The sequence below is a fragment of the Thalia democratica genome, chromosome 2 (genome assembly GCF_965202585.1).
Source record: "Thalia democratica chromosome 2, ktThaDemo2.hap1.1, whole genome shotgun sequence".
Classification (NCBI taxonomy): Eukaryota; Metazoa; Chordata; class Thaliacea; order Salpida; family Salpidae; genus Thalia; species Thalia democratica.
This window is the reverse complement of record NC_139166.1, coordinates 73,769,712-73,781,917: the sequence shown is the minus strand read 5'-3', so window position 1 is coordinate 73,781,917 and position 12,206 is coordinate 73,769,712. Positions and strand designations below refer to the sequence as shown.

The 12,206-nt window shown below is 26.7% G+C and overlaps 2 protein-coding genes across 2 annotated transcripts; both read left to right on the top strand.

Annotated features, from left to right (window-relative positions):
- Positions 1 to 4,578: 4,578 nt before the first annotated feature.
- Positions 4,579 to 7,075, top strand: LOC145830163 (transcription initiation factor TFIID subunit 9-like). Its single transcript, XM_082938060.1, has 2 exons — positions 4,579 to 4,759; positions 6,171 to 7,075. The coding sequence occupies exons 1-2, from the start codon at positions 4,589 to 4,591 to the stop codon at positions 6,591 to 6,593; spliced, it is 594 nt and encodes a 197-aa protein (XP_082794186.1). The 5' UTR covers positions 4,579 to 4,588; the 3' UTR covers positions 6,594 to 7,075.
- A 5-nt stretch (positions 7,076 to 7,080) lies between these two features.
- LOC145830162 (ribosome maturation protein SBDS-like) lies at positions 7,081 to 11,819 on the top strand. The gene is made up of 5 exons (XM_082938059.1): positions 7,081 to 7,211; positions 8,628 to 8,804; positions 9,369 to 9,557; positions 9,920 to 10,076; positions 10,278 to 11,819. Exons 1-5 carry the CDS (start codon positions 7,104 to 7,106, stop codon positions 10,424 to 10,426), a joined length of 780 nt encoding a protein of 259 aa, XP_082794185.1. The 5' UTR covers positions 7,081 to 7,103; the 3' UTR covers positions 10,427 to 11,819.
- The last annotated feature ends 387 nt before the right edge of the window (positions 11,820 to 12,206 follow it).

Sequence of the window (12,206 nt, the reverse complement as noted above, 5' to 3'; positions counted from 1 at the left end):
AGTTTTTAAGCAATCATTCTTAAACTTACTCAATTTAATCTTAATTTAATAATATAGAATTGTATTTCAAGATGTTTTGATAGTGTATAGAATTTTTTATTCTTATAATAGAAAAAATACATATGATCATTTTTATTATTTTAGTCAAAGGTTCTTAAGTTTTTATATTTTTAAAATTGTTACACTACAAATTTTACTTTTATTACAAGGAAAATTTCCTAAAAAATTGTGATTGATTGAATAAAAAGTGAAGAAAAAGTTTTTCAAAATAATAAAGTTAGAAATTCATATTTTCTCCTCCTTACGTTTGTATCAGAAACTTTTTACATAAATGATTATATCTCAAAAGTTAATTAATTTTAATGAACTCTACCAAAAATTTCTTTTAGTGTATACTTTAAGCTTTCATATAAAGGCCAATGCTAGTTTTGGTATTAAATAATGTCAGCCACCCCTATGGCCTTAACACTATAAAAAGTTAAAACATTTCTAAAATATACTAGTTTTGTGTTTGATAAAAATTAAAATTTGAAGTAATATGATCAGTTTTAGTTAACTAAAAGAGTTTAATATTATTTGAAATAATTTGAATATCAAAACATAACATTGAGATAACAAGTTTGTGAGAATCTGCTTTAACCAGAGTGGCCTTTTTACCTGGAAAAATCTTGAATTTAATACTGTAATAAAAATATTCAGAAAAATAGAGCTTTGAAAAATAAAAATTTTTACACAGATTTTCTTAATTGTATGTGTAAAATAATGAAAGTTAGATAAGTAATAACTATTTTTGGCAACAGTATTTAAAGTATTATTCAGAGTTTTACTAATTGTTACACACATTTACTTATTTTAAATAGCATAACAGTCTTTTTTATAATGTAAAACTATTAAAAATAGTTTATGAAATATATTCTACTTTATACCAGAAAGAAAAAAACAACATTTATACTTAAAATAAAGAAAGTCATAAAATCTTGAAGAAATTTCTAAAATAACATTATCCAGTTCTCTTAATATAACCAATACTTTTATGTTTTACACTCTACCCCCTTAAACTGTGAAAATTGTTTCAATTCTTTAAACTCAGTGTTGTAGTATGTATATTTATAGATAAAATTATATTTTTTGAAATGCCCTCATCCCAAACCTTGGAAATATAATTTAATCATAACCTAAAATATGATTTTGACTCATTTCTTTTAAGCATAAAATATGTTAAAACAATAAGTTTATTTTATATACATCAGTAAAAAACTCACCATAATAGCTTTTATTAGTGCTTGTTTTAATTAATAGTTAAGTTTTTTGAATTCACTTTACCATTTAAAATTTTCGTTTTTGTTTCTAAAAAACACTACAGTAGTACAGTTCAATTCAAAATAAGCATTTTGATTATTTTTCTAAAATTTTTCTAATATTTACATTTGTTTTTAAATAAAATAGTAAGCTACTAGTTTAATAGATATAAAAACTTAAACTAAATTTTTATATATTGTCATTTTTGTATAAATTATTAATATAAAAGTATGAATCCTAATTTAATCATAATCAATATTCTTATTAATTAAAAAAAAATATTGAATATTTATCTCAGATTTTTTGAGCTAGAGACTACCAATTTTTAGGAAAGATATCCTACACAGTTCAAAAATTTATACATGTTTAAGTTTTTAAGTAAAACAAAAATAGAATTTTTGATAAAAAGTTGAAAAAATATTTTTTTTTTTTAAATTTTTTTAAAGTTAATTGTCTTAATACTAGTCATGGACTAAATGTAAAAATATGAAGATGATTATTTAAATATCTAAAGATAATATTATTACTGTTAATTATTGCATTTTTTGTTTTTTCAATTTGTGCCTTTTATAAGGAATCCTCAGACTTCAATCTCTAATATTTCAAAAATAACTTTGAATTTTGTAAAATGGTTAAAGTGTTTGATTGCTAAGATAAAACTCAACAAAATAAGATAATTTTGTAACAAACAAGGTTGACCCTATGGCCTTAAGTTTAAATTTTTTTTTCAAGATTTACTGTCAAATAATGAGATATTGTGTAATTAATACTTGTGTTAACCACTTATCTTAATTTAAAACACTATAGTTGGTTGCTAAATACAATATCATATGACAATGTTTCTTATAACTATTTAATTGTTAACCTATTAAAAGGACTTCAAGTTATACCAGTTTGTAGGATTCCATTTTATACTTATACAAAAAATTAAAATAAGTGTATTTAGTTTTGTTGTTATCCAATATGAAGTTACAGTTAATGAGTTTTTTGAGAAACATAACTAATGGCATGACTTAATTGTTGTATAAAAGTTGCGCACATGTGCAGTAAGTATAGTATATACTTGTGCTCAAAAACTTGAGTGTTATAAAAAACTTTAAAACTTAGTATCTTTTATCTAATACATTTCTACAGCTTTTTGAAAAAATATTTACTAGTGGTAAGTGTGTACAGGTTTTAAAAATATTTAGAAACACTAGGTTAACTTCTTGAACTAGTTTATTTTTAAATACAAAGTTCAATATAATTGATTTTTCTAAATATAAGCAAAACGCCTATACTGATTTAAGTAAATTAAATGGGTTTTTAATAAATGCAAGTTTTATTTAGGTTGTAGTAAGTGATTATATTTTTAGCTTAATTCTTAATAAGAAAAACTTGTAAAACAGTTTATTGTTTCTTATCAAAGTAATGTTTTTTTAAACTTTTATTTTAAAAGTATAATAATACTTATTTTTTTCAAATATTACAAATCTGGTAAATGATTTTTTAATTTTTAAAATAAAGTCTAATTTAAACCAAACAAATAAACACAATGAAGCATAAGTATAAATGTTTATTGAATAATGTGTAGGGTAAATAAAAAATGTACTAAAAAGTCCTATTAAACATTAGTTTTAACCTTGACTATATGTCAAAAATTTTCTTTTGGTTATGATTGTCAACAAAAAAAAACTGGATGTCTGCAAAATATAAGTTTGCTAAAAGTTATTATAAATTAGCTATATTTGAACTAATTTAAGTTGGTATGTATTATTTTTGGCAAACTTTTATTATATTTATTTTAGTAGTATCACTTAGTAGGCTGTCATTCAATAAAACAAATTACTATATTTTAGAATACAAGTTTCATCGTAAATGATTGCTTCAAACCAAGGTATTTTAACTGATTAAACTATAATTTAAAAAACCTAGTTTACATATGTTTTTAAAGCTATTGATAACTCTAAAAAATTATAAGTTTAAAACAAATGAAAAATATAAAACACAAAAAACTAAATAGTGACTTATTTACATGGAGTTAGATTAAGGTTTTAGTTAAGTAATTTTTTTTTCATTATCTTAAAGGTTTTTTAAACTTTTAAGTTGTTTTAAGCTTTTAAACATCAGTTTAACTACAAATTATTTTAATTGGCATTTTACTTTTTTGTTTTTAATTTTTAAAGTAGTTCTTAAGCTTTTAAACAGCTTTAAAACTACAATTTATTTTAATTTACGTTTTACTTTTCCTTTAAATTTGTTTTTAAACTTTTAAGTTGTTTTTCAGCTTTTAAACATCAGTCTAACTACAAGTTATTTTAGTCAATCATTTTACATTCGTGAAAATTACTAACTAAAATACTGTGTATTGTGTGTCTTACATGAAATGTTAATTAAAACTGTAAAAAGTCTTGTTTTTGATATTAATACAACATATTTAGTATTGAAAAAGTCAAAACTTATGTTGTTGTTTTTCTAACACAGTATTGTCTTGATAAAAAAAGTAATTTTTCGTTAAGCTGTTAAGTTTGCATTAAAAAAATTTGACGACCATATGTATTGAAACACATAAAGACTTATTATTAGCTTGGCTTGATGATGTAAACCGTTTTTTTTACCAACAACCATTTTAACTTGCTAAATTAATGTTTGTTTTAAAATATTTATAAATTTGTAATAAATTCAGAGTTGCCAATTTCTCAGGACAGTCAGGGTAACTCAAGATATTTTGAACTTAATTTATAAGCTTTGGCTGACTCAGGGTAGTTAAGTTTTTTTAATGAAATTAATTAAATAAATGAAGTAATTTTGATGAGTTAAATAAAAGTTTTTCAAAAATTTTCCAGAACTCAGAATGACTCAGAAAAGTTTTAAGGTCATTTAGGAAAGTTTTTTTACTTGATTGGCAACCCAGTTTTGTATTGTTTATGTAGAATCAAAGTATTAGCGTTTTTAGCATGCGATTCTAAAAAATAAAATTCTACTAATAGTAATTTAATTATGCTAAGATATGGTTCAATATGTCTAAGTCCATAATATGTGGTCGTTAAACAATTGTTTAAAGCTTATGTTAGAAAACTTAAATTGCATAGGTGAAAATTAATGTATTACCAACAATATAAAATAGTTAAACAGTTTTTTAAAAGAAAAAATTACAAACATGATTTACGAACATAATGCAAAAGGACAGTAAATAAAAAAAAACACATTTTTATGAAAATAACAATTTATTTTTATTGATAAAAGTTATCAACTGAAATATTATGAATTGTTCTCAAACATAATTATTTTACAGGCATAGTAAATAGATATGTCACAAGACAGTGAACAAAAGAACGGGCTGACAAACGGCAACATGATGCCAAAACAGGCCCAGTTCATCGTAGACATCCTGAAGGAATCAGGTGTTAAGGATTACGATCCTCAGGTAGTGCACCAGCTGTTGGAATACTCCTACGCGTACTGCACTGAGAGATTAAAGGTTAGTGTTAATAGAGCATCATATTATGAATATGTGTAGGTTTTTATTTTTTCTAATTGTCAATTAGTTGCATTTATGATAAATGGTCGTATTAAGATAAATGCATTTTTTGTATTGCTTTGTTACAAGACATACAAGGCTTGTAAAAAATTGCAGGTACAATTTAGTTTTAAATTAAGAACTTTATTTGTAACTTAAGGTGGTGTAAGGGAGACAAACAATAACTATTAACATCTCACAATTTGTTTTTATCAGCTAATTATTTGTTTGGTTGTGGTTGTAACTTCCCATGCATGTAGTTAACTAGTGACCTTGTAGTATGATAGTAAGTTATAGTTAATTTATTATGTGAAAATAAATACACTAGTTTCAATACAAGTACTGTACTGAGAGATTACAGGTATTTTGTTGTGTTGAGTCAAGATAATTTTTTCTATATTTGATGAAATTGGTGGTAAACATTAATAATAATGTATTCAACTAATTTAAGTATTTGTAATTTATTGGAATATCGAAGAAACAGACATTGAATGTTATAATTTTATCATTTATTTTTATCTACTAATTAGTTTTAAGATAAGTTAGAAATTTCATTAGTTTAATACTAACCATGTAATTTAATAGTAAAATAGAAATTAGTTGATATGTTAAATAAAGAATGCATCCCAAAATTTTTAGAATTTTTTATTAACTAATTAGTTGCTTAAATATGTTTAGTTTTTAAACAATGAACTAAGTACAAATTTCATTAACATTTGACAATTTTTTTTCTGAAATTTTACTTATTATGTTTTTTAAACCACTGGTTTCTTTAATTTAAGGCTGTTAGCTGTTTAACTTCTTTTGTTCTATAATATTTGTTAAAATTAACATTGACTTCAAAATGTCAACTTTTGCTAACAAAATTTAATATTTTAATTGACTTACCAGCTTAAACAAATAAGATAAATTTTCTTTTAGTTCAAGTATTTTTTGTTCAGTTATAGTTTGTAGAAACGTATAAAATAAAAAAATGTTTTTTTTTGTAAATATTAACTTAGATAATGTTTTTAAGCAATGAGGTTTAGTAATTTTCAGTTATGATTGTCTTATAAATATTTTTACTATCTATCACTTGTGGTTTTGAAGATAGTATAAGTTCAACAAAATAGTGAAGGTGATACTGTTTGTACCAGTTTTGTATGTGCTGCGTTTTCACATGCTAATATACTTTTTTGATCATATAACATATCTTAGTTCATTAAAATTTAAAACAAACTAGCTTACAAAACTATTCAAACAAGCTTACAAAACAATTAAGCAAACTGTAGCTTGTTTATTTACAAGTAATAAATTAGTGTAAGTTAACTTTAATTTACTTAATTACAGCACATTACTATAAAAAGCACTAAATATATATTTTTATTTACAGGACGCCAACAACTACGCAAAGCACGCCGGAAGGACCTTCATCTCTCAGGACGACCTCAAGCTGGCCGTTGCCAGGAAGGCGGAGGAACGATCTTCAAGAGTGGTTTCCAGGGAGATGCTCATGGAAATCGCCAGGGAGAAGAACTCCACCAACCTGCCGGCGCTGAGGTCCAACCAGGGTCTGAGATTACCCCCTGACCGCTACACCCTCTCCTCCCAAAACTACCGGTTAGTTGAGGACAGGGCCATGGAGGTTGAGCTGCCCACTCCACCCCCCACAAGTACAGGGGAACCACCAAGTTTTGTGGACCCCTCGGAAGTATTGGGCGTTTCTAATAGCAACAAGGAGTTTGTCAACCCGCAGATGATCATGCCCACCAAGACGCCCGCACCCAAGTGGACCGAAGATGACGATTATGATTGAGGATGTTTTTAAAGAAGACTGTACATACAAGTGTGTGCTAGGATATTAACTTTTGATTGAGAACTTTTAAAATAAACATTTAATGTATATAGAAAAATTTTAGGTTGTTTAAAAAATGGTTTTTAGCATGACAGATTGTTTATTTTAGCCAACAAATGTTGTTCTTAAATTTGTTTTTTAAGTAAATTTTTATTAAATTTAGTGAATGTCATGAAAAAAAGAAAACATGTTTGTATGTTATTTTTAGTTTTGTTGGAAATAATTTTACAACTCAACATCACTTGAAATTTGATTAAAAATTGAATGATTTTACCTCTATAGTTATTTAAATTTTTTACAGTTATTTAAAATGGCTAGTCTACTTTAAAACTAAGTTTTTATGAACTGAGTGTATTATGTTACTTCTGAGTAAAATTTTAAAGTCAATATTTAGCTAATAGATGATTTAAAACTTCACCATTTTAAATTTATGTATTTTATCGAATACAGTGTTTTATATATTAATAAAGTATGTCAAAGATATTCACACCAGTCAACCAGACCAGGCTGACCAACATTGCCATCGTGAGAATGAAGAAGGCTGGCAAGAGGTTTGAAATTGCCTGCTACAAAAACAAGGTATGGTTTGTTACAATGCTGTAATAATATTTTTACAAAGTACCAATTTGAATAGTTAAGAGCAGTGTATTTAAATCTGAAAATTAAGTTTGTGTTTGCTAAAAATAAATGCTCAATTGTACTAATTTTATTTTTACGGAATGTTTTAGAGGTAATTACTAAGTGTCTTATAAATTAGTTTAATTATAACTTAAGACAGTTGATAAAGCAATCATCAGATAAACATACAGTTTTAATAATCTTTATTTATAGTTGTTTTATTGATACTTATTTTGCAATTTAGTTTCTAAGTGGCTCAAACACAACTATTAGATAACGGTATGCTAAACATACATTCTTTGAATTACCGAAAAATAAAAAAACTTTTTTAACTTAAATTATAACTTAAAGTGTAAAAAATTTTATAGTGTAAAAGTTTTTTTTTTGTTATAAGTAATCGAACAGGTTTGCTAAAATAAAACTTTCACCAACAACAATTATTTAATTATTTCTTACTCTCGGAAGTGATATCATTAAAAAGTCTGGCAGCTTTCACATTTATTACTATTGCAGAAGTTTTTAAAATTAGCATTGTATTAACAATTTTTATTTATAAAAAAAATTAAAATTGTTTATTTTATTCAACAAATTTTAAACTTAGTTTAACTCGAAAGAACTGTTAGCTCTTACGTTTTAAAGTTTTTTATACAATTTAAATGTTTTTTACAACAACATGATTTTTATTAAGAAAAATTTTCAATAAAACTTATGGCCATAGGGTCTTCTTTTACTTGAAATTGAAAAACTGTTGAGGAACATAGTTTTAAATACAATATTCTTTCAAGTTATTAATTTTGTTCTCCTACAAATAAACCTATTTAATTCTCCGACACCTTATTCTCATATATCGAAACCTAATTTCTGTTAAAACAAGTATAAAGCTACTAAAGTTTTAAAACCTTTGAAACGGGACCAACTTCAAAAAGCTGCCATAACTTCTTATCTATACATGATTGTATGAACTATTACATTCAAATTATTAACACCAATAAAGACAATGTAACTGACATTAGCAAAAGCAGTAAAAAGCTGCTGTTAGCAAAGTTAAACACGTTATTCAAAGTAAGATCATCTTGTACAGAAAGTTGCCCCTCACTATTTAAACGTGTTTAAACCTGGACATGCCTTGCACAAATTCAAATTAAACACTTTACAACAATCAGTTCCACATTATTTTTTACTCTTTTAGGTAGTCCTTCCATAAAGAAATATTTTAACTCTCCAAATTTAGACCCTTATCAAAACCTGATTTAATTCAAATGGTAAAAAACTATTACTCGCTATGAAAAAAAAATCCTTAAGATGAGATTGACTTTAAAAGTTGCACCTTTACCTTGTTTAATCTACTTTAAAATTTAACGCTTTACAACCATGAAGGTGATGTCGTGGAGGAACAAGACGGAAAAGAACATAGACGAGGTGCTGCAGACGCATTCAGTGTTCACCAACGTCAGCAAGGGTCAGATGGCCAAGAACGCCGACCTCGAGAAGGCGTTCAAGACGACAGATCAGACGGAGATTTGCAAGATAATACTCGATAAAGGACAACTGCAGGTATGGTGTTTTGTATTTGTATCTTGTTCTTATATATTTTGTGTTTGGCGGTTAGTTTTGCCTGAAGTGTTTAAGAGTAAGATGAAGTGTAGGTTTGTGTGTGTACGTTAAATTAAAGTTGTGCTTTTAATACTATTGCTAATGATATAAATATACGGTGGTTTTTACTGAATTTTTTGGCATGACAATTAAGAAATCATCTTTAAAGTTTTTTATGTACGTTTTAATATAAATTACGGATTTTTAGTTTTAAAAAGTGTTTAGTGAAGATTTATAAATAATGCAGTATTTTTTGAAATTTGAAATCTTAATTTAGTTTAATCATTTTTCTCTATTTCAATAATAACTAGAAAACAGTAAATACAACTAAGAGTTTTAATGTTGACTGAACTTCAAAAATTAGTTGACCCTCAATTATCTGGCATGAGCAACTTATAGTTAAATAAATTTCCTTATATTAATAAACGAATGTTAGTTTTTGTAAAAATGTTCTAAAACCAGAGCTCAGCAACTTGAATGTTCTTAATAACTAACGTTAATGTTTAAGCACACAAATACCAACAGGTAGCGGAGAAGGAGCGCGCGCAGCAACTCGGCCAGATGACCAACCAGATTGCGACGATGGTGGCGGAAATGTCGGTGAACAGCGACACCATGCGTCCGTACAGCATACAGGCCATAGAGGGCGCCATCAAGCAGGAAATAAACTTTTCGGTGAACGTGAACAGGAACGCTAAACAGCAGGCGTTACTGGTGAGTATAAAGTTTATTATATAGAATTGAAAAGCTTAAGTATTTTTATTCACTGACCACTGAGTTGCTATGCGCTTGTCAGTTAATTAATTGTTTTCAATTTTTTTAAATTATTGTTTTTTTTTTGACAAAAATTTCACTTACTGCGTTTTTGTTGTTTGGTAACCTTATAGTGAATTTATTTTAGACCAAGGTTATACATCAATTTTCTTTATACTGCTAGTAATTCTAAAATCAATCAGTTTAACATGTAAATTTTGTAATTACAAAACGTTTTTTAGGGCATTATGAAATCTAAGTACAATGTTTAAAGATATTTTTTTTTATTCAATTTAAAACATTATCAAACCAACTCGTTGCAGGTGATCAAGAAGCTGCAGGAGAAGATTCCCATCTGCCGCGCTCAAATGAGACTGAGGTTCCTCATCCCGCAACAATCGGGAGCCAACAAGGACTCCAAGAAGATTAGGGAGAAAATAGTTCCTCTGGTGAAGAGTGTGGAAAAGGAAGATTTCATTGGTGGGTTGAATTTTGTTAAAAAGATATATTAAATTGTTTTGAATTGAATCTTAGTTAGTGGTTTTAATCGTAAAATGGAAAGTGTTTAAGTTTAAACTATATATTTAAAATGTTTTTTCTTCAATTTAGTATATTGTATTCTGTTGCATAAACTATAAAGCATAACAAAAGATTATCATAGAACAAAAATATTTTTCACAGGCGGACTGGACATGACTTGTCTGGTTGACCCTGGCAACTACAAGAAACTGGAGGATGTGGTTGCCAAGGAATCTAGGGGCACTGGGTCTGTTGACGTTCTGAACGTGAAGGAAGTTGATGACCAGGGTGACACCCTTGCCTTTGATTAGTTTCGGGAAAATCCCCTGCATTGAAACACGTCTAGATAATTTGTATAGAAATTTCTGTTGTTTTCTTACTTGGAGAAAATTAGTCTATTTTGTTAGGTTACCCCATTTGTGGATACATTCTTTCTCTGGTTGTTACTTCTATACGGACCTTTGGAACTGATTTTTAAAGTTCCTTGAGCTATTTGTATATGTATTAAGATTTATGTTAATACAGTATCTATATATTTCTGTTAGTTGACATTTTTATTTGTCTACTATTTGTGAAACATTCTTACTTAATTTATTTAGTCAATTTTCCGGACCCGTTGGAGAAGATACTGGTGTTTCTGTTTACGTAGCGAGTTGTTTTTGTTAGAAAACCGTTTCAACTCTATTTATTTTACACTTGAGCTCGATTTTTGCAAGAAGAAAACACTTTTTATATACCTACGAACATACACCTCCACAGACCAATCGCATTGAGATTTTTTTTTGTTTTTGTTTCTGAAAATTCACAACTTAAACTAATTACTTTAGTCGGGGCTTGGTTGGATGTTAACAATATTGTTGGTTACTACTTTGAATGTTTGGAAAATTATCATCTAAAGTTTTGTATTTGCTATAAAAGATACATGGTAATTGGAACTTTTCGGACTTGTTTTTTAGTTGACTACTACAGAAAATGAATTTAGACAATATATGAAAATGCTTTTGCTAACTCTATTTATTTAAATAAGGCTGTATAGGACTTTTATTAAATTTTCGTTAGTTAATGCTTTATTTATGGCTGTGTGTAGCTGCTGTAGAAAAAAGAAAATTATTGCCCGAGATTAATTGTTTTTGAATATATAGTTAATGAACACATATTTTGATGTAATAATAGTTTTTTTAAATTAATCAAAAAGTTAAAAAGTTTTATATTTAAATTTATATTTTTTATTAAAAATTGAGTTACAAGCAAACTAAAAGTTCAAATATTAGTCCATAGTTTACAGTTACATTGAAATAAAAAGTTTTCATTAAAATATTTTAAAAGTACTTAGAACATTCTTTAACACTCAAAGTGAATGTAAACAAGCAAATAAATTATTAGTATAGTTGATCATCTCTCTAAAACTTTAAAGTGCACGTTTTGGGTGTAAACAAACAATAATTTTAAAGAAGTAATTATTATAAAGTGGGTGTTTTTGTTTGTACAAATACGTCTGGTGAGAAAGTGAATTTCAAGAAAACATTTGTTTGCAAAAACTACTTGACGCCAATGTAACTAAACGCTTACGTAAAAAAAGTTGAATATTTAAGCAAACACTGTTGGAGTAGCAACCTATAAAGTTTGAGCTTCTTGTGTGTTGAAGTAGTTTTCATAATGAGCCTTAGGTAACATACATTAGGTAACATTTTATAGTTTAATGAACTATACAAGTTCTAACAGCTTTATGAAAACTTTATTTACTAATTTTATAAAATTGCTTTGGTTAAAGTAAGAAAAGTTAGTTTAGTAAAATTTGTTTTAATAACTGTTGATATTTATTCAAATGTTGGTATTTTGTTTTGTTGCAGTTTATAGAATAAAGTAAACATTAAAAAAAAATTCACAGTTATTTTTACATAAATAATAAACTTTCGCCAGTAAAATTAAAAGCAGTTCTTAAATTTTTTTGTTAAAATTTTTCCTGCTAACATATTAAATGTATTTTTTTGCAGTGTAAACTTAAAAACAAACAACTTTTCTAGTCTTTTAGTTTTATTTTGTGTTGAAGTAAGGGCAAGTTTAACTTTTGTGTTTCAAATAGAATACCCC

What these genes read in the sequence shown, in the direction of transcription:
- LOC145830162 (XM_082938059.1), top strand. Translation starts at nt 7,104, where the DNA reads ATGTCAAAGATATTCACACCAGTCAACCAGACCAGGCTGACCAACATT. An exon ending in TCGATAAAGGACAACTGCAG is followed by an intron (nt 8,805 to 9,368) that starts GTATGGTGTTTT and finishes AAATACCAACAG; the next exon opens with GTAGCGGAGAAGGAGCGCGC. An exon ending in GGAAAAGGAAGATTTCATTG is followed by an intron (nt 10,077 to 10,277) that starts GTGGGTTGAATT and finishes TATTTTTCACAG; the next exon opens with GCGGACTGGACATGACTTGT.
- LOC145830163 (XM_082938060.1), top strand. Translation starts at nt 4,589, where the DNA reads ATGTCACAAGACAGTGAACAAAAGAACGGGCTGACAAACGGCAACATG. An exon ending in ACTGCACTGAGAGATTAAAG is followed by an intron (nt 4,760 to 6,170) that starts GTTAGTGTTAAT and finishes TTTTATTTACAG; the next exon opens with GACGCCAACAACTACGCAAA.